At 36.9% G+C, this 23297-nt stretch overlaps 1 protein-coding gene across 1 annotated transcript; it reads left to right on the forward strand.

Annotated features, from left to right (window-relative positions):
- The first annotated feature begins 12522 nt into the window (after positions 1-12522).
- Positions 12523-21735, forward strand: LOC103473713 (prolactin-releasing peptide receptor-like). The gene is made up of 3 exons (XM_008424151.2): positions 12523-12687; positions 17104-17559; positions 19347-21735. The coding sequence occupies exons 2-3, from the start codon at positions 17111-17113 to the stop codon at positions 19978-19980; spliced, it is 1083 nt and encodes a 360-aa protein (XP_008422373.1). The 5' UTR covers positions 12523-12687; positions 17104-17110; the 3' UTR covers positions 19981-21735.
- Positions 21736-23297: the final 1562 nt, after the last annotated feature.

The raw sequence follows: 23297 nt of genomic DNA on the forward strand, positions 1-23297 counted from the left end.
TATATAGAGAGAGAGAGAGAGAGAGAGAGAGAGAGAGAGAGAGAGAGAGACTGCAAGTCATCTCTGGACTTTCTGTTCATGTCCTTAAATGGAAAATTAAATTTATTAAATGTATTCTTTAATATTATAAAGAAGGTTGAGTTTTATTATTGAGGTGGACACATGTGGAGAGCTGTTTCATTCAAATCACTCAACAATAAGGTCATTACTAAATTACCTTACAGTAATTTACCCTAATTCTTGATCAGTAAATCATTGAGAAATAATAACTCAGGTTGAAATTAAACATCAGTTATGTGTTTCTTTTAATACATTAATAATTTAAGTATATATCTGTAAGAATGGAAGTCAATTTCAACATATTGTTATTCTGAATTCTATTTGATGATGCAAAAATGATGTGGAAAATGTTGGCAAAACCTTTAAATTGCATGTTAAAAGTTGTAAGCAGATGAAAGCGTACAGTAATTTGATTTGATGCCACAGCTAAACTCTAGTAGATTTTATTTACTCAGAAGTTACTACTTGCTTTTACCAAATGACTGAGATGGAAGAAAAAAACCTGAATGTTTAGTTTTTTTTTCCAAAGGTCTTTGGCTTGAAATAAAGCAAAGAAGTTCAGTGGGTAGATTTACCAATTCTGAAAAAGTGGTAAATAAGTTGAATTGCTGGTGGCAGTGTTTGGGTTTGCTGAGCTTCTAATTGTCCTTATTTACTGTACAAACTCATTTGCAACCAGTTTATTCAGTAATGGCCAAATCTGTCCACAAGGAGCAGGTCTAATTAACACAAACAAGGATGACTTCTCCTGTCATCACGGCCTGTAATTTACCAAACCAAACGCTCATTTGTTACTGTAACACAGACAGAAGAACAGAGCAGCTTTCCTGCAGCAGGTGACATTTTATACTTCACATTATTTTATAAAAAATAATGGCAATTAAATAAGTCATGTTGGCTGCATCATTCTGTACTTTATTTCTCTGCAGATGGTGACAATGTAGACGATAATGATTCAGATTTAAAATTCACAAAAATGCAAAGAGACACATAGTAGTGTGGAGATAAGAGGTTCCATGCATCTTATCCAAGATTATGTTGCTGTGGTATCAGAAGGAAAACTCAGACATTCCTCTCCCTGGCAACATACCGGTAGCTTTCTCCACCTCGTTTCCAATATTCACTTTAATCCAGAAAAGGACTTTAGATTAAAGTGACAAAGCAACAGCTGGTGGTTATCCCTGTTACCTTTACAACTATTTCAACCACACTTCTTCCTTCCACTTAACTTTCCACTGTCTGCTTAACAACTGTCACGTCATGCCAGATTTATTGGTTATTACCACACAGAAATATTGTGGAAGAATCTAAAAAGCACAATCAGATTGCTCCTTAAACTTTTCTCCTTGATTTTCAGTCTTGACTGACTTTAGAGAGAAATGTATTGTTTTGGTGTCAGCTGACGTGACTTTAGGTCAGAGATCAGACATGTCCACACATATCTGCCAGCTGGGGAACAAAAACAAGCCTAGAAAAAATGTAGAGTTAAAGTAAGGTGACAGATTCTTCCTGAGCTGAGGGAAAGTCTGTTACCTGCCTTAAAAACGGCACACATCTAAATATTTGCTTTTCTTTGTCTTTCACCTCAATTGTTAACAAAGGCTGATGAAAGAAACAATTCAAACATTTACAACAATATATCTAATTTAAAAGCTACCTTGTGTTTTTATTATTAAAAAAAAAAATCCTGATATCATTACAACATTTAAGATTCAGTGGAATCCATGCTGGGCATGCACAGCTTAATTCTTTGAAGATGTGTCTCTAAATGTTTTTATTTTAGACTAAAAGAAAAAAAAAGACAATGCAGACTTTATTAACAATCACTGCAACTTGAAAGACAGCCAACAAATGGATCAAATGAATGATTCATTCATTTATCCAAGAGGATAAAAAGATATCAGAAAAACAGAAGGAGACATGCTGTTGCATGCAAATGTGAAAACAGCGAATGAGAAGAAGATCAGTCCTTAATATTCACCGCCTGATTGATCTGCAGCTGTCAATGAAATATGACTAACCTGGCATAAACTGTACTGTGTAAGTTCCTCACATTAATTGTTTAATGTGAGGAAGCACATTAAAAGAATTAATATGTTGTAAAGAAAAAAAAACCCAAAGGGATAATTCATTAGGATTAAGGAAAAATAAACAGGAAAACTAACAAAAATGTAAAAATATTCTAAACCAGAATAAATGCAGTAATTGAGAGAAATAAATACATGTTTTTATTAACCTGATTTTGAACTTTCGCCACATTTTTCGCTTCTGACTGAAACCTCTGTAGCGCACAGTGACTCTAGACTGACTTTAAATGATCTTTAGTTCTTCAGAAAATGAAAGTGAGATTGTCGGGCAGTGTTTATAACCTGGAAGAGCTTTAATAAAGAAACACTGATGGATTTCCCGCAACTACATTTCTGGGTTTTTATTATGTAAATTATCTAAATAAATTCTTTTCATATTAGAGTTCAATAAGAGTTTGTCCAGATCCATAACACGTTCGTGATTACTTCTAACTTTACATAATGTTTGGCGTGTTAAACCCTGATGAACGTGTGTTTTAAGAAGTAAAATTTATCTCATGAACCTAATAAACTTTTTTAACATAAACATATCTTCATGCAGCTTCTCAGATCGATTCAAAAAAGTTGTTCAAATTTAAAACGAAGATGCCAAGACTGACCAGAGCTAAAAGTTGGTTCTGAAAAGCACCTTCAAAGAGCTCCAGGCAGAAACTTCACATGGAAACTTCTAAGCAGCGACTCTGCCGACGTGATAACATCTGCTTTTCAGTTTTCATCTCGTAACACGCAAAAGCATCTGGCTGCTTGACCTCGGGCAAAAAGATGGAGCAGAGAAGACGGAGTCAGACTATTAACAACATTAACAACCTGACTGCTGTTAATGCAGTTTAGCGACAGTCAGCTGATGAGGACGAATCGATGACTGATCAGTACTCCTGTCCACAAAGGTTAAATAGACTCTGAAGGTGAACAGCTTTCTCACTATCTTGACAAAAGAATATTTTTTTTTACCTGTACTTGTATTTTTAAAAGCTGGTTTTCATTTGCCTGAAAATATAGTCCATAAGAATCCTGTTTAGAAAAAAACTTTAGGGAACTTTAAACACTTTATTCATCTCCTAATCAGCTCCTAGTGTTTTTCCTATTTGTGTGGGGTTTTTTTTTTGTTTTGTTTTTTAATATATATAAAACAAAACAAGCTTGTTTGCTACTTGTTGCTTCATTTGCATAATGCAGTAACAGGCAGCAGGTGGAAACTTGGTCCTTGCAAACACACTGAAGTGACAGATGGTACTATGAAATGTGTCGTAATTGGAGGCTCGTCTGGGAGAATTAATTGAAACGGTCTTCTTTTGAAATCAAGGCTCTTTCTATGTAAATGGGATCCTGCTCTTCATTTGTTCGAATGAAAACATTTTCCTATTATCTCCCATTTTTCAGCTAATGTTGACTGAAAAGAAATCAACGCCTATTAAAAACATTCCGGTTGCTATTCTCTCCTCGTAGGATGGATGGTAATGAATTTGATATTCAGCTCCTATCTGACTGTTCGCTCAAGCTGAAGATGGTCAAAATTAAAGGCTAAAGACAGCTCTTAAAATCATAAGGAGAAAGAAATATCCCCCCATGTGGATTAAAAATATCTAAGAGACTAATCTGAATACTGATTTAGAAGGAGTGAGAGGGTAAAACACCCAAAGGATGGAGAGGAAGAGGTGGGGGGATTTATTTCGTTCATGAGAGACTGACTTCATGACCAGTGGGCTCTGACTTACTGAAATTACATGTATTAGTATGAAACGGAGCAGGGAAAGGAGAAGCCCAAAGCTGTTGTCTTGTTAAATGTGCTGAGCCGGGCCCCGAAGGTTGCTATGAATACAATAATCTGTAATATTAAAAAAAGAAAAACTGATTCAGACAGAGTAATTGTTCACTGTAGTCTGATAGTTGTTGTGAAACACATCGTCACCCTGCAGTACAAAATCTGATATGGTGACATGCATGGACACTAATCTGAAACAGGCTGCTGTTGTTTTGTGTTTTTTTTATTCAAATTGTATCTTTTATGGACATATTTTCCACTCTTGCATTATTGAAATGGCTGTTGAGAGGTAAATATCTGCCAGCAGGCAGCCATGGTTGTCTTTGTAAAATATTTTTGACATTATTTCTTTTTAGATGAATAATTTCAGAGACAGATGCTCACAATGGGTTTATGTTTCATCCTGTAAACAACAACATACATCTCTAAAGGGACAGTTTGGGGGAGGGTAAATATACAATTCATGAGTAAAATTTTTACAAATTTGAATTATTCCAACTGCTCAATAAAGAAAAAGAAAATTAAACAACATGAAGATAATCCTCTGAGTTCTGATCTTCGTTTTACCACTGAAAAATATTCTCTTTGGGCTATTCTCCACTGCAAAGCTGGAAACTGAGGAATATTAGCAATTCGGTCCATTGGACCAAGTCAATAAGCAGAAAAGGAGGCTGAACACAAGAATGAGAAACAGTGTTAAAAGGCCAAAAGGTTAAAACACGCATTCATAGCTGTAGTAATAACATTTTTTATATTTTATTTATTTAATTTTCATCAAAAAAAGGGGAGAAAACTCTCATCTCTACAAAGTAACAGATCATTTACATTCAACATAAACTGTTCAACAAAAGTTGTTTTAAAAACTATGAAATCTCCAAACTTTGACGTCTTTCATGGAGTCGTGTTTACTTTCATCTTGTTTATTTTTTTATGTTTACTGCCTGTGGTCCAGAACAAGTTTTACCTTCAGCTATAAACGCAGTGCACTCTGGGAGTTCTTTGTGTTTCTCTCGATTTCTCAGCTTCTTATACGGATGATCTATAGCCAGAAATCTCCTCCCAGCTTTTCCCACTGCCCTCACTCTCTGTTGCCCCGGCATCACGATTTTCTGTTTTTAGACTCAGATTTCCTCTGAGATCTGAACTCTTGGGCCCCAAACGGTACATTTGCACATCTTTATACAGTGTACAAGCTGGACAGTACACCCCGAATTCCTCGCTACAAGAACATATTGTTTTAAAAAAAAATTGTTTTAAAGGAAAATCCATTCCTTACATCCTAACTTTGTAAAATAGACAGACATTTAAGAATACAAAATGCTAATGACTGATGGGACAAACTTTTATTCAGAGAAAATCCACATAATCCAATTACAAAAATATGCAAATGTGAGATTCCTTCTATTGGTAGATCAAAAATTGTTAGCTGGATTTGTTTCCAAACTCACAAACAAATACAGATTCGGCTATTTGCTATTTTTTATGTGCAAAATCAAACTAATTTAACGCCACATTAAGCTAACATACAACAATATTGTTAATGGCTGCGATGGGGAATGAGTAAAACTGAGGCGTTTTAAACGGTATTTATATGTTCATTCACATACTGCAAAAACAGGGTGAAGCACTTAGAAACTGTAGCGTAAGCAGCAAAAACCAGAAATCTCTCACGTGAATCATCGATGAGTGTCATTTTGTTTTAACTGCACCGTCAGTCATCAGTGGTTCAAGTGACTGACTTCCCCAGGTGTGCGATGACTGGAGGCTGGGAACCTCCTCATCAAAAGTTTGGTGAGCTGGATTTGTATTTTACATACGCAGCATGCAAACAGGAGGTCTCTGAGAGAGAAAAATAGGATATTTAGCCAAATAGTTTAATAATATTAGAGGTATTATATTCTTGTTATAAAGAAACAAGTATGAAGAAAGTTTAATTAAAAGTTGAGATGCAACGGAATAAAAAAAAAAAAACTTATGCAGAAAACTTTGCATGATATTATTTCTCTGCAGCTCCCCTGGTTATTTAAAAAAAATATTTTTACATAAAATTTTTCTCATCTTCTGGTGAGGATGTATGGAGGATCTGAAGCAAACAACAAAACAGACACAAGAAATTATCTTGGTTGTGCCAAACTATAACCTCATATGCATTACCTTTTGTTATTGCTACGAATGATCATTTTTATTTTTAGCTTTAATAAAAGCCTCTTTTAGTCTCATGCAAAAGCTAAAAACAAAATAACCTCAGTGATGGTAATATCCATTTTATTACACTTTCTATTCATTTTTAAATGCTTAAAGATAATGCTGAATTTAAAATGGCTGTAACTGCATTTTTTTTCTTCTATAAAAGTCTCTCTTTGTGCTTAAATTGTTTTGGCTGTATTCCATGTGAATATCTCTCTGAATATTACACAGATGTGTTTATATGGAAATCAGCTCTGCTACATTCACCAGCGCCCCCTGTGCAGCTGCTGCTCACCCTCTTAATTTAAACACCTTAGCACTCATTGCTTTTTGACTTGATGATATTAGCAAATTTAAAATAGACCGTCCAATAATAGCTAAACTGTCTTTCTGAACACCACCCCTGACAAATCTAACCGGACCTGTTTGCAGGATTGGTTCTCCGGGTTTGCTTTACATGAAAACCTCACTTTCTGGATCATTTTTTTTTCTTATCATAGAACCGGGATGAAAACGCTAATATATCATGATACCAGCTCGTTTAATCATGTCTTTCATCTGGCTAGAAAAATTACAAAATAAAGACTCACCTCCAGTATTTTATATTCTATTCACAGGACATTTTCATGCCTGAGTCGTTACTTCCTCCACAAACTCTTATATATTCTGCGTATCTTTGTACATTATCAGCGACTGAGCTTCACAAAGATCGCAATTTCTAGACTGAGTTTATTAACGTGGTGAGGAGAGAACATGCAGACCTGCTAAGTCAAACGGAGGTGGGATTTGCCAGAAATGAACAGTGATGATCAAGTCTCCACATTAATGAGAAATTCCTGAGAGTTTAGAGCTCCCCACTGTACAAGAGTTAAAAAACAGAGAAGAGCTCAAAAAGTCCAATGTGGTGGCCCATTCATTAGTGCTGCATTACCTTTGCTAAGCTATGAGACATAGTCATCTCCTCCAAAGTGAAAGAAGAGCTCAGTCAGTCCTTAATAAATCTGCTATTAAGGACGCAGCATTGTGTCTCCAACGCTGAACCATGGATTCGTTACGTGCAGCGGCTATCAATCATATGAACTTCTTTGTATGGCTTCCATGATGAGGGAGTATTAGTTTGAAAACATTTCTCCGTCGTGCCTGCTGCTAGCATGTTCTTGTTCTAAATGAAAATCAGCGCTTTTCTTCTTTGATTTCCCATTTTGACTTCCAATGATTCACGTCCTTCTTCAGATTTTGAAGAAAAATCCACAGAAAAGCCGCACCGGGCAATAAGCCGCATGGTTCAAAGCGTAGGGAAAAACGTAATGGCTTATAGACCGAAAAATACGGTAAGCAGATTTTAAGTAAAGCCTTTAAATCATGGTCCAAATGTGTATTTTTGACCAATTGTAACAGATTACCTTTATTGTTTTAGGTCAGCACAGCCTCGTCAGCACAAAACATGCAACAAGTTGACATTTTTCTGAGCTGTTTTCCATGTGACTGGTTTAATTTAATATGCTCCAGAACCTGGGTCTCCTCCTTTCTGAAAGTGTTTAAGATAAATGTTACTTAGCTGTTATTACCAGCACATCATTGTCGGGACGTTAATATCAAGTCAATGAGTCATTATACCAGAGAAAAATGTTTCACATTAACTTATCTATATATTTTTTTAAATATAGGAGCTACATGAGTTGAATAGATAAACTGGTTGCTTACAGTAGTTTATTACATTTGCATTGGATCTCAGTGTAAAAGTAATTTTCAATTCTCCCCTCATTTGTCTTCTAATCCATCAAGCCCTGTGACAGGCATGTGGCATTTTTGGGGGGGGATTTAAATGTTAATTGTGTCTGACTCACAAAGTGTCTAACATTTTCTTTATCATGATTATTTTGACTAACAATGAAATGTTGTTCATCAGTGATGACAAAAGTGTGGATTCATAGGGAGACAGACAAACAATGACTAAAACTCAGAACCAAGCAGCCACTGTCACATGTAACTATCAGAACTTGTGTCCAACAACGGAAAGAAACCAATGACCTTCAGACAATGACCCCTAAAGGTCACATCTGAACCCATTCAGATGATATGCTTAATGAGATCTTCTGCCAATTAGCCATAATTATTCCTCACCATTCATTCATTCAAGTTTTCTAGGTCTGATGCCTCTGTTAGATGTAAGGTAAAGTAAGGTAATTTTATTTATGTAGCACATTTTCAGCAACAAGGCAATTCAAAGGGAATTAGAAGGAAATACAAACAAAACAGCAAAACCAAAAGAAAGACAAAAAGGTTAAAGTGTAAACGCTAAATGTTGGTTCTCCATGTCTGATTCTTGTTCTGGGTTGTTAAGTAGATGGTACTTTCAAAGTTTGTTCTAGGTTTGTAAACTAGAACAAGAGTTTCTCTAAGGAATAAGAATAAGTAATCCACAGTATATAAACTAATAGGAGTTTCTCTGGATCCTGGGTTGTTCTAACTAATAGGTTTAACTCCTGCTCTGGGTTGCTAAGCAGAATAAGAATAATTAAACCAATAGGTAATGAGTACTCCATAATTTCTAAAAGTAATAAGCTAAACAGTTGTAAAAGTGGAGACTGTAAGAAAAACACATTTATTAAGAAATGCTACGTTTACAGACCAGTCTTTAGAAAAGGAAGCCAATAAGAGTTTTATCACCTGAAACTAGAGTTACTCTCTTTATAGTGATAGAGGAAGCACACAAACAACTTCTCATATTTGAAATCATTATGTTTAATCATCACTCGAGTACGAGGAACTTTGTAAAAGTGCTCTTTTTTCGGGACCCATCTCCATATATGGTGACCTGCAGCTCAGGAATGTGAGCACATCGCACATTTCTCCATAGCTCACTGCCAGCACAACGGCTCTCAGCTGAGATGTGTTACTTGAGACTGAGGGAGAAATTTAAAGTTTCTGAGTGAAGTGTGTTAGGACATGTAGCAGCTTCGGGGGAGGCAATGTTCTTTGACTATACCATGTAGGGAGATAAGACCTGGAGTGGAGAATGAATTTGTTGCCCTTTGCCCTTTCTTTGCTGTTTCTGTGAGTCTATGGGGGAGGAGGTATTAAGAGAACATTCCTGAACTGAGTTTCAGAGACACACAGAGCTGTTTAGTGTTCGTCTCTCCCTATTGCAATTGGTAATAAATTACATAGAATCGGACGGTGTTTTCTCATTGTTTTATTAAATCCCATGACCTCAATAAACACATAACCTGTTTTCAGACAGTCATTCAATGCCCAGCAAAGAAATCCAATAAGAAAACACCACTCAGATTCAGACAGGTGAGACCATTCCTCCAAAATACAACTCAAACACTCTGCATAAGAAGAGTGATTTGGATATCAGCTAATAGAAATGCTAGGCTAGCATATTCAGCTTAAATCAAAAGTACAACTGTGCAGCTGTGGTAAAAGTGAAACAAAACAGCAGTTTATAACTTCCAGCATGCCCTATATATTGCATGTGTACTTGTGGGTGTAAACAGTCCACAGATGTGTCCAGGAGAAGCAAATTAGCAGGAGAACCTGTTTCAAGCAAGTCAGCTCTAAAGATTCTGCTGCCTAGCTTCTGTCTTCAAGCACGCCCCGTCTCTGTCACCTGCTTCCTCAGCAGCTGACCATGCAGATTATTCTCCATCATATTTCATATCACTGAAGTTTATCATGGAAAACCACAAGAGTAAAAAAAAGAGTTTCTTTTTTCTGGAGCAAGAGTGTCAGCTGCAAACTTGCATGCAACCTTTCTCAAACCTTCAACCTCAACTTTGAAGATAAAATTTTAATCTGCATTATCTGGTTTCAGTTTATTGTGTGGTATTTGTTCTCAGGTACAAAACTATTCTTTCTTATATTTTGCATTTAAATATAACTATAGTCATACTTTTTGTACATAAAAACTTCATTTTAGAGCAACTAGTCAGTGATTTCTAAAACAAAAAAATTTATTGCATCCTCCAGAGGCCATGACAGGGAATATCGATTAAACTTTAGGTCTACATATTGATATCAAGTACTCAAATGTCTTTAATAATTGAAAAAGAGGTCATTCGTGGGCCGTTGCATTCAAATTGATTGTTATTTCACACTGGAAACAGTCGTTACATCATTTCATTGACATGATGACCTCATAATTATGATGCTTTTGTGCAAGATTTTCTGCAGTATTTAATAATTTCTCCAGCCACAGCTTCCTCGGTTCCAGATGAAAATGATAAGAAACCGGATTAATTGCCAGATTAACTGTATGTCACAGGATTTTCTTTTGGACCCCTGAGGATAAAAATAGTGATTTTTCATTTACAAACTTGAAAATATCAATACCAGCAGCAGACAACATAATTATTAAAACATATTGCCCTGTACCTTTTGTTTTCTCAAAGTTAAGTTATTTTATTTTAATTAGAAATAACAACAGTGTTTTGTGCGTATTGAGTTTGGGTTCCTTGTCCAAATTAGTCACATAATCAACTGCTTAGAGCTACAGAATATTTATCCATTGTTTTATGAGTTTATCTGACATTTTCTGCAAGTTGTTCAGTGTGTCCCATAAAATTAGAACAAATTAAAGATTGCATTAAGTGATGTGTATTATTATTTAGATTGTTTAGCCTCAACCTATGATAAAAAGGTCATTTTCAAATTGTTTACCGAAGGGGTTTTAATATCTGTGACTCTCTGTCGTTTGGAGCTCAAAAACACTCAGAAGTGAATCATTATGCAATTATGGACACTCTGTCAATAGCAGAATTATTTATTCTCACCAGGCAACAATGCTCTAAAAGGGATGTATTTACAAAACCTTTTTGTTTTTTATGTAGATATAAAAAGCTGTCCGTTGCACCTTTAATTACAGGAGTGCAAAAGAAACAAAGTTATGTAACGATTGTCGGAAGTTTTTTGCAGTGGACTGGATGTACAGTACATAACAGCATGTTTTATTGAGCTTGAACGCAACTAAATTTGTACCTTTGCAGATGTGTAAAAGAAAATAATTAGACATGTAATCATCACACATGAATCTGGTCGTTTTGCTTTTTGTCATTTCTTATTCTTGTAGTTTTGGTTTGTTGTTTTGCAGAGTTTCAAGAGCAGAAACTATTGCAGAACAGAGTTTATTTAATGACAAAAATAAAAGGAAAACTTACAGGCGGAATCACAGGTTATGGGGTAAAGGGACACGAACAGGCAAATGAACGGGGATAGCAGGAGGACCCAGAGGATGCAGAAAATAAGGGGAAAAGAACAACTTTGATCTAAGAAATCAAAACCCAAATGCACAAAAAAAAAACAAGCTAAAAGAATAAATACAGAAAGTGAACATAAAAGAATTAACTGAAATTGCACTGTTCGACTCAGAGGAGCGAACAGAATATGGCAAGACCTGCAAAAATGGATAAATGATCAAAGCACCCAATGATTGTAACTTGGTTGTTTTCGTACCAAAGCGCCGTCTGTCACTTGCCATTTCATACCAACAGTTTGTGTCCAATCTTTTTCATTTTTAATTTATTCACAAATCAGACATGAAATAGTTTTTTTTTTTTTCAAAAATTGGATGTAATGGATGAAAGGCTCTCTGGGGAGGCTCCTCTTATGGTCGAGGACGGTCAAATGAAAAACCATAGGATAAACTGTAATATAAGATCTTCAGAAACTAATAATGTTTTAAAAATAAATTTATGAGGCTTGAACATTTTTGAACTATTTAACTTCTAACAGAAATATACGCTGATAGTTAAATGTTTTGTTTTCAAGTATAATGGAAGATGATTGGGCGTTGAAATCGGTATGAACTGATGATCCTGGATTCACGTGTTTTCAGCTACGCAGCAAAACCAGAAATATTTAACACACTGACAAACAAAACCACTCATTTAAAAAAAAAAAAAAACCCAACTATAATTATATAATTACATACTAAAATGCATAAAGTGAAAAACACCTAATCTTTTAAAGAACATTAGGGTTCACACTTTGTGAAAGATATTTACATTTTAAAAGGTCTGTAAGATTTTATTTTTAAGATTTTATGTTTTTTATTTATTTTGTGTAATTTAAAATAAATGTTTTATGGTTATTTCTAGGTTATGGCAAGCTGTCATGTGATTTCAGACCAGAGTCAAAATATCCACTGTAGAATCAACTAACTTTGTTTTAAAGCTGACGAACAAGCAGCTCATTGATACAGACCTGTAGAAAATGTGCCTGTTTACATTAGCATCTAATTTTAAAAAGACACAATAAATCTACCCTGCCCATTCCTGTGAGCAGATGAATAATCCTGCTTCACACCGAACTGCCTCTCTGACCTGACCACTAACTAATCAAACGTCATCACCAAGTCCAGCCCAGACATCAATCTTTGTTGGTTTCTCTGCCGTCTAATTGGCTCCCCATCATTTCCACAGACATCTCGGATACACGTATCTCCTCTCCCTCTGCGCTCCGCATGCCTCCCACCTTCTTTCTCTCCGTTTAAAACAGTAGCAGCTTCAGCTCCCTCACTGAGGAAAAGCACACTGTCAAGGTCCATTGGTACCAGTCCTCGCTGCTCTTCGAGGAATATCAGACCAGGTAAGTTAGGCTCTATCACTGAAAAGCTTTGCTTTGGCTCATTTTATGTAACAAGATAAAATGAGTGTAGATTTATTTATATGTAATTATGTTTTCTTTTTGTTGCTAAAAGCACTGCAAGAAATGATTAGCTTTAAGATGAAGGATTTATATTGATGTATTGTAGGAGTGCAATGACAATGGTGTGCTTCAGATTCTGGTGTTTTTCAAGTGATACATTAAAATCAACCAGTTTGAAAAGAGAAAACTTACATATCTGTTTTCAAAACTTAAGTCTTATTTCTTAAAAAACAAATGTGGGAAATGTTTTGCATTTGGAGTTCTGTTTTGCAGTTAAATTTTGAATTTCTTTGATTTTATGTGCAAAATTCTGATAATTCCCCCCCCCCCCCCCCGCCCCCCAAGCACTGAAAAACATAATTTTAAATTTGTTGCTATAAACCAAGACAACAAATATTGTCTTGAGGAAACAAGAGAAAAAGACTGAGGACAACATCAGTTTCCTATGAAAATATTATACTGCAGAAAGGTTGGCAACAAAGCATGAGGAGGTCACATATGATTCCCTCTGGCAGGTTTCTGCCGCACCGGTCTGAAGCATCCTTTGGGGCACAGATAAATGGGCAGGGCTGATTATGTGATGATGTGGAGCACAGCAGTTAGGATGCGAGTGCGACTGCCTTTCAGGAGAGAAGCATCAAATCATTTGTTGAATTTAAATTAAGTTTAACTTTGCCGCTAACTCATACTGGACATATATCAGGAAAATGCCTGCGAATCCACCTTTATGCTCAGAAACAACAGAACTGGAGGAAAAAAGCTGCCTGTCTTTGTGTCCTCACTGCTTTCAAGAGCCATCAGAACCGTGACAGGTTTTTTAAAAATGTTTTACACACCCTAGAGTACCAAGAAAAATACACTGACAAACAGTTTTTAAAATCCAGAGGACGGCAACGGCTGACAACAACTTTTCTTTGAAACACCATTTCAGAGATCATTGCCAAGCGGGCAAAAATAAACAGTTTTACTTAAAAGCTATGAAGGATTGGAACTTGCTGGTGTGAGTAACAGAATATGTTGACCAAGAGCTTCCTACTTGAGAGATACGTTGGGAGAGTTTGATTACTGAACAAAAAGCAAGTGGTTAATTGGAAACGGCGTACAGCTGTGAGGGATGGGAAGAGACTGAAGATAAACTGAGAAAACAGGAAATATGTCTGATAGGGAACAAGTGATAAGAAAATATGAAATAACACAAAACAATCGGCATACTTTAAATTAGCCTTAACATTCTTTTTCTTCGTCAGTGAAGACTTGTGCAGTGAGCGCCTAACTTATTGTACTCATTATAAAAAAGGTACCTGGTATTTCCAGGTATTTCTTGAGCTTTTTCTACAAGATCCCTGTAAAAGTCTTCTGCTTATTATTCTGAGTCCTTGGTTACAAATTGTGTGAGGAACATTTGGTCCTGGCTGGTTTATGGTGAAATTATATTATTTACCTTCCTGGATAAAGTCTAACTGGAACATTCAGATAAAAGTATCTGAAACTAGTAATACCTAACAGCAACAAACCAGCTAATGTCATTTTACTGAGATACTGGATTTGGTCACTTGGATTTTTTGCAGTCTCTATCTTGATGAATACTTGTTTCTGGTGACATTCCACTCATTTATACAATATAATCAGTTTTTCTTATTTATTTGTATTTGTAGATTGCTTGGGATGCTTGTCTATTTAAATACATTTACATGTTTAGTTTAAAATCAGGTTTTGGACAGTATTTTTTATTGCATGACATTTTGGAGCATAAAAAAGTTCTCAGAGTAACACAGACATGGTTAAAATCGTCAACAGCACTCAAAGCAAAAGACAAAACCTCACATCACGTTGTAATTGAAATCCCTGTTCAATACATTCATTGATAGCATAACTGGCTGTGAAAAGTAAGAGGTCTTTGCTTCAACTGTTGCAGAGATTAATTCCCCAGTCTGCACCACAGCACAAATGATGCTAATTAGCAGAGGACAAATGTGAAAAGACAGCAGAACCATAAAGTCTCACTATCAGGGCTGCAGGTGATAATGATTCAGTGGAGGAAAACTCCACTGATGATGCAGACTGATGAGCAATCTGGCAAAAAAATTATCATTCTTTTATTTTTTTAATTTGTTCATTTGAAAAGAACAATACAAATAAAACTGAAAATGCCATTTTTATACTTTTCTATTTACTTCCAATAGTGCATAAAAGCAGAAAAGCCTTTTTCTCATATCAATGTCTGCTTCTCACAGATTAGAATACCTTCTCATTAACCCCCCTTAAGCTCTGATTTCTCTGATCTTTTGAGCTGAAGGAGCAGCGTCCTCTCTTCTAGAAGTTACCAAAGGATGAATGCTTGTAGCTCCTGAACTCTGAAAGCTCCCACATTTCTGTGCTCAGGCGCTAATGTCAGTTCCTGTCAACAATGCACAACTGCTTGTCATCCTTAGATTATACATTCCTCAGAAGAAGAGTGCTCTCTTTTGATTTGGAGGTCCAGCGTGGCCGAACGTAGAGATGACTCCCTGACAGAGTAACTCCAGTTTGCTTTGTCAGGTATAAAGAGCTAAATCTCAGAAATTGCATCAGCCAGTATTTGTTCAAGTGTTTTTTAGATTTATTTACAGATATAATTCTGGTGGCTTCTGTGAGTAAAGCACATTTCAGTTTCCGTTTTGAAAGCTGCTTGGCACGCTCAGAGACCCAAAAAACTGAAATTGCATATGAGATTTATTTACTGCATTTATTCTGCCTTTTTTTTATGGGATGCTTCCAACTTCCCTGCTTTCTTTTTTTATGTTTCACACTTTTGAAATAGAAGGGATGTTTCATCCATTTGTTTTTTAGTTTCTTTCCTTTCATTGATGAAACAAAGAGTTTAACTCCTAACAGGGGAGCTTCTATCTTACTTTCAAGATAAATGCTCATAGACTTAAACTGCTACTGTTCTAACTTCCTTGCAGCAGGAAGTTGTGCTGTAATGCTGACTTTAGCCTCACATGAACGAATGACATTTCTGTTTCAGCTATGCTATTTTTTTTATGTTCCTTTCAGTGCAACATTTTGTTTTTTGTTGAAAAGTCTGTCTTTTTTATGTGGTTTTAGGGCATTTTGACTGTGTAATTAGCTTTGAGGTTGGAAGGCGTCTTAGCCATCACCCTAATCTTTAGTCCGCTCTTTTAGACTCTCTATCAGATTCAAATTCAACATTTGACTGGCTAAAATAATACCGCTTCCTGTCAGAAGAAACATTTTGGCAAAAGTTAACTTTACATATTAATTTGCCCGGTGTACGAAGCTCTTGTCCTTGAGGGAAAATGCTGCGACTCCATCTGCATAAAGTTGCTAAAGTTTGCAATAAAAATTTCTTTCAGCTGCCAGTTACCAGCCTGAATTGAATATTTATTATCAGCAGTTAGAGCTCCATTCGGTTCAGGGTCATCAAAGACCTTCATTATGTCAAACGTTTTTCAAAAGGCTAGAGCCAGTGGTGAAGTCATTTGAATGCATTCATGCACAGCCTCATGTGACAGTCACCACGAGATGAGGGCGCAACCCTGAACTTCCTGCGGTTTGTCGGCGGAAGATTTCCAGAGTTCATTAATTAAAACGATAATGACAATGTGATGCAGGTAAACCGATACAGCTCTATTACAACTTGCCTGGAGGGTCTCCAAGCCTGATATGGGGAGTTTTTTGTTTTAAAATTTCTGAAAAACACTTCTGGTGGCACTGGGATGCATGTGTCCAGTTCTGCCTCACAGCTGGGAAGCAGAAAATGATGGAATTTCATTATTTCTGTCAGGCTTCAAAGGAATAATGCCTAAGGCTCGAAAGAATATTTTAAAGATATATTGGTGTTTAAATATTTTAATAAATGTGTCCTAATTGAATTTTCAGTTAATTTATTCTTGATGAGCTGAGATGATGACGGGCAGCAGCCACGTTCACAAAAAAGGAAAACCTAAAAGCGATGCATTGCAGCCATGCTTAGTTCTTGTGCGTATGCTAAACAGGCCAAACAGAGCGAGTTGATTAATTATGACATTTTTTCTCCAGCTCTCGGCATGTAAATTAGGACCTAAGGTTGTCATGTGGTGTTTCTAAAACACATTTCATTGGTGGGTGGAAGTAATCGCTCTCTGCATTTATAATGAGATTCCTTCACAGCCATCTGCCTCATTATACCTTCCTCTTTACCTCTGAACGGGTGAATGTGTTGCTGCTTGTAAAAGCATGCTTTTTCTACCAAGAGTCTTCCATTTATTAAATGTCATGAACTTTTTCCCCTCCCTGTTTATATTTTTCCAAGTATCTGACCTTTTAGAGGTGTTGGTGATGTTTGACCATGAACCTGCCTCGATTTTGTTGCAGTGCGCACATGGAGGCAAACCGCAGTGGTCCAACAGGAAGCACGCCACCTTCCTCATCTGCAGAGCAACCTGAGGGGCGCATTTATGAGGTAGCAGTGCAGAGCAACTCCACCAACCACAGCTCCCAGTTTGCAGACGTGGCCCTGCTGCAGACGTTCAAGCCTCTCATCATCCCTTGTTACGTGCTCGTGGTTGTCGTGGGCGTCGTTGGGAACTACCTGCTCCTCTACGTCATCTGCCAAACCCGCAAGATGCACAACGTCACCAACTTCTTCATCGGGAACCTGGCCTTCTCGGACATGCTCATGTGTGTGACGTGCGTCCCCTTCACTCTCGCCTACGCCTTCAATCCACACGGTTGGGTCTTCGGCCGCTCCATGTGCTACTTGGTCTTCCTCATCCAACCCGTCACTGTTTACGTCTCCGTCTTCACGCTCACAGCCATCGCTGTGGACAGGTGGGTGGAAATGCCTGCAGGCAATCACAACTTTGACAGAAATGTTCAATTTTTTTCTTACATTACTTAGATTTATTTGCAGTGTTGTGCTCTCATGTTTTAAATATGCATGTCTTACAAAAGTGTCCATGCCTCTTAAAACATTTCCACAGTTTTTCATGCTACAACCACAAACTTCAGTGTATTCAATTAGGAATTTTGTCATATAAAGCAATGGATGATTATGATGTTTTCACTGTTTTTATTTAATTTCTGTTTTTTTTTATTTTTACAAGGAAGTTCTTTGGCATAACAACTCTTTTCTGAGACAAATCTAACCAAGAGGCTCACCGGTGTAGAGCATTCAAAACAAAATAAAACGGTTTTAATTTGAAGTTGTAATGTATATTGCTAATTATTTCAAATTTAAGGTGCAGTATAAGAAAAAAGCTTTCTTCTTTTTTTTTTTTTACCAACTTCTGAGCAAAGTTTGGAGACCCTGAGGAAGAGTTGGTATGATGGATGGGTATTATATCCACTTATGACTGGGAACATGGGAGTAGCTTTGCCCAAGGCAACTTTATAAAAAAAATATAAATCAGTGTTGTTGACTACTTTGTTTTACTGAAGGCCATGGGAACAAAGTATGAAATTCACAGTGGCGCATCTTGAAGGCAGCGTTTGTAAAGCGCTGTGAAATGTTGTATCCAGGCAACAGAGAACTGAGGAACCTGCATTCCTGTTTGTTTCCATAACCCAACACATTCAGGGAAGTTGTGTGCAGAAACTTTTCTTCAGCTTCTGGCAGGATTTGTGTCGATATCTATCCATATGCTCAAGTATTTGTTAGCATTTCAGCGTTGTTTTTTCCTTGCCACTCTTTCAGATTTAGAGTGTAAAAACCAATAGTCGTCTGGTTGACAGATTCTGTTTAATTTTCTCATTTACATTTTTAGATGATCTACAGCTCAATAAAGCCCCGTAAAATACGATGAAATGTGTGGTGTATTGGTTTTACAAGGTATAAATCACCAAGCAAAATTTGGCACAAACAAAAACACTTTACACTTTTCTAAATAAGAGTGGATTACAATATTAACCTAGGAATTCACAAGCCAATGAAGGCAATCGCGTTGTATTATTGAAAATTAGGTAAATGAAGGGAGGTATTGATTTGCATGTACAAAAAAAACTTAATCTGCTCTCCTTAATCAATGATGTGGTCTTTATTTGGCAAGCAGTTGCTCAATAAGTGAAATTTCCTAATCAGTGAGCTTTTCATAAGAACTAACATGGTGTGAAATATATAGCTAGATTAGTCAGATTCTTGAAAATGTCATTATTCTTAATTGAACATGCAAAAAAAAAATCAAATAAGAAAGTGTGAGCTTCAAATAGCTATTATTTATTTGGCTTTCTAAGTATCAAGCCTTCATTTATCTTTAGTAAAGCTTCTCTCCTTTAGATTGGATCACTTTTTGTTCTTTGACACACCTGAGCTCAGTGCTAAAATGTATTCTTTGCCTGTCTTTGCCACTTAGGCCTTACAGGTCACAGATAGCTCAGCACAAAGCTAGCTGTCTGATTGAAAAGCACGTCAGCCTACCTCATTAGATGCACAGAAACAGCTTTAGGCCTAATTAAGCCATTTAGCATTTCTCCACTATCTGATCGCTGGGACTTGAACTTTCAGTTTAATCATACTTCCGGAGATGCCACAGTGGCATTAACTCATCAATCTGGTCCTGATGAGCCATCCATTAATTCTGTTAAGGTTTGTAAAGCACCACTCTCTCCCTCCGTTGCAGATATTACGCCACGGTTCACCCGCTGAAGAAGCGAACCACTGTGGCCACTTGTGCCTACGTCCTCATCGGGATCTGGCTGCTGTCCTGCGGCCTGGTGGCTCCTGCGGTGACTCACACCTACCATGTCGAGTTCAAAGAAGAAGGCTTCACCATCTGCGAGGAGTTCTGGTTGGGCCAGGAGAAGGAAAGACGGGCCTACGCCTACGGCACGCTGCTGATCACATACGTCCTCCCCCTTTCGGCCGTCTTTGTCTCCTACCTCTGCATCACCGTCAAGCTGAAAAAGTGCATCGTCCCCGGAAACAGGTCGCAAGACCAGGTGTGCGTTCACCAGGCCCGAAAGAGGAAGATCTTCCGCCTCGTCGCTCTGCTGGTGTCTGCCTTTGCCGTTTGCTGGCTACCCATTCACGTGTTCAACGTTCTGAGAGACATCGACATCCACCTGATAAACAAGCGTTACTTCCTACTCATCCAGCTGCTGTGCCACCTCTGCGCCATGAGCTCCTCCTGCTGCAACCCCTTCCTCTACGCGTGGCTTCACGATCGCTTCCGCACAGAGCTGAGGAAGATGATGAAGTGCAACCGTCGCGTTGGAGTCCCCGCCAGCCACTGCGCAGCTGGAGTGGTTTTGTAACCTGCTTATTTGTATTTTGTGCAGCTGGGAACTTGACCAACGCTATCCATCAACATGAAGTATAGGTGCAACTCAGCCATTGTCGAGCAGTAAATAATCTCCTATGCACAAACCAAAATCAAATTCGCTGCTGTTCCATCCGTCTGAATGCGCTTCAGAAAACTGCCTCTAAAAACTGTCAGTAAAGCATTAAAAAAAGACTTTAAAAACAGTGGAAAAGATGTGATGGTGTCACTCATCTTCAAGATTTGTATATATGATTAAACTTAAGATATTTACTGAAAAGCAATCATTTTTATTGTTCATGTAAGCAGTAAGAAGGATTTGTTTGTTATTGAAAACCATATACTGAGAAAATAAGTGACATTTTCAATTCAAACATCCTATTTGTTGTAAAGTATTGAATAAATAGGCATATGAGATCAAAAATAAAGATATTTATTGTTTTTAGTCTATTATTCAGCCATCTTGATTGTTGCAAAGTCTCCATTTAGCTTTCAAGTGTTTCAGTGTCTGGTTCATGTAACAACTTTGATGTGTTAAAGTCATGGCCTCAAACCTAATGAGAATAATTTATGTGCAAAATTGAAGAAATCTTGAATGTTTCGTACAATGTCAAGAGTTTACAGAGGAATTGTAATGACTAAATGGATTCTGATTTATAATTTTGTTTATTAAAGATGATGCTCTTCAAGCTCACAGTCCTTCAATATCTTATGCATAAATTGCAAATGCAGGCAGAACGCTCAATATTTGCAAGCGTATTGTTTGCAGGGAGTAACTACCTGGAAAAACGTGAGACGCTGAATGTCACCGTTAAACGAGAGGATCACGACCGAGACAAGATTGAAATTGATGAAAAAAAAGGTTTATGTGGAAAGGAAATGAAGGGAAAATTAAACTATCAATTCAAAACACTTTTTAGAAACGGTCACTACATGTGACCATTTTTATTTGATTGGTTCTAGTGAGGCTCTCGCGTCAGATTGGATCTTCGCATCCTTCCTGAAGCAGTGTGAGGTTAAACTTATGAGGCTGCGCCCTGAGGCTTTCATTGCCTTTATGCCAGCAGCAGACGAATGCACACCTACATCGAAGTCGTCGTCTTATTTTTGAACGTGATCATTTGAAATTGCCTGTATATAAAACAATCTGATGATCAGTATTGTATTGTGCTGCGTATGCTCTGTTCCTCATGGTTTTGAAGTTGGTATGAATGTCATATTTCTCTGTAGCAGAGGCTATAGCTGTCAAATTGGCCTAACTGTCCACTTTTACTATTGTGTTTCTTGCAGAGCTACTATGTCATGTCATTGACATGCTTCTGTATGAACTTATCTGTCTCAGTGATGATTATTTATAGATACATGAAGGACAATTACTGTTGCATGCATTGATTTTTTTTCTTTGTTAATAAGGGATTGAATTGGTTTTAAGTAAAACAATGCAGCAAACCATACTCAGTTTGGTTTAGAGAAATAAATTAAAGCTGATATAATGGGCCAAGCCAGTCACGCAATATAAATCTACCATAATTTCCGTACTATAAGCCGCAAATTTTTTTCTCAAGAGTTAAAAACTCACACTCACTTCCTCCGTATCTCTTCGTTGCTGGTCTCAATATCACTTTCATCTCAAGACAAATTCACTTGCGGCAGTCTAGCTTTTTCAAATTCTTTGGTTCAAAGCCGATTAGGCTCATCGTGACCAATTACTTTTCCTGGTCTTCTATTTAATAATTTTTTTTTTTTTTTTACAAGCAATGCACGGAAAAAAAAGCATTTATTGTACATATTTGTGTGTAAATCTTTCTACTCTTGCGGCTTATAGAAAAGTACGGCCTACATTTGAACCCTTTTTTTGTGGGTGCGGCATATATTCTGGTGCATTTATTAGTCCAGAAATTACGGTAAATGAAAATCTCCCAGAAGCTTCAGGATTTAAAGAAGGTTTGTGCAGAGAAAGGTTTTTACTTTCATCCCTGCTGCGTAATGGATGAGACCAGTTTCTTCAAACAGGAGGCGTCATAAAGCTGGTCATTTTAACTTTTTTTTTAAATTTTTTTATGTCAAATAGTTTTCAATGAGGGTTTTCAAGTCTTATTTTCTGTGATATTTCACTTTCTTACATTCCATTTATGGTCTAATTTATTTCTATTTTGCTACATGTGTTGTTAGTGGTCACCTACAGCTGCTATTTCAAATCAGATTCATTTGAAAAGTATTCACTGAGAAAATATTGATGTTCTCAATACTAATGTTTCATTGTCTGTAAATGTACTTTCCTTTCTTCTTACTGTTAGTTGTTACTCATTCATTTTGTTTGATCAAACAATGTGTTTGCTGATGTTTTGCATGTTAAATACATGTAAATAAATTAAAATGCTTAAAATCTAAAAAAGCAAAAGTCTGAAACAACCCTGGCTTCATCATATTGGTGTGAGTGGACTGTGGTGGAAGTGGAAATTCAATTACAGTAATGGGTCAATTTGCAGCTGCATGGCAAAATTTGCTAATTAGATGCAGAGAAGGCTCAAATGTTTGCATGTGAATCAGACCTGCTCAGAACGGGGAAACGTGATAATTTATTGATCCCGTAAATCTTGTCAGCGTTATCTGGGGCTTGCTAACGGGCTTCCTGCAGATGGATGAGGTTCAGTCTGAAGCAGTAACCCTAATGCTCTCTGTGGAATAAAAGATTACCATTTGCCATTTGCTATTCTGTTTGATAAAATGAAACAAAGCCTGCAGGAAAAAAAAAAAGATCTCATTTACCTGGAAAAATTATGTTGCTTTTTTTAGTGTACTCCCACGAAGTGGCTATCTTCCAGATAAACAAAATCATAAAATATCACTATTTATTAACTTCGTCTAGATCTCATTTGGATATCCTAACATGGACTAAGCCCAGGTGTTCTGAGAAACATTAATAAAAGTGTTGCTGCAATCTGGTGTCCCTCCAAGCCCTGTTATAATTTGACACATCCATTAGTGAGGAGGAAGTAAATGGAATTTAGCCATAATTTTATATTATAATGACATTTTTCAGATGACATGTCAATGTGCATCAAGATGTGAGATTCTGAGGACACTATTGCTAACAATCATGACTTATTTTTGCTGTTCAGGCTCAGACTAAAGTCAGTTTGCCTCAGATCCTTATGCTTGTTTTCAAAAATAATTTATAAAGATGTATGTCGTATCATTGTGAGCTCTTTTTCTCCTCAGGTCAACTCAGACTGTTAGCTCTAATTGTAATTCATAAACCATTATGCGTCATAAACAAAGACATCCATGTGTTTCTACACAAATCTAGAT

Source organism: Poecilia reticulata, linkage group LG12, assembly GCF_000633615.1.
Source record: "Poecilia reticulata strain Guanapo linkage group LG12, Guppy_female_1.0+MT, whole genome shotgun sequence".
NCBI lineage: Eukaryota > Metazoa > Chordata > Actinopteri > Cyprinodontiformes > Poeciliidae > Poecilia > Poecilia reticulata.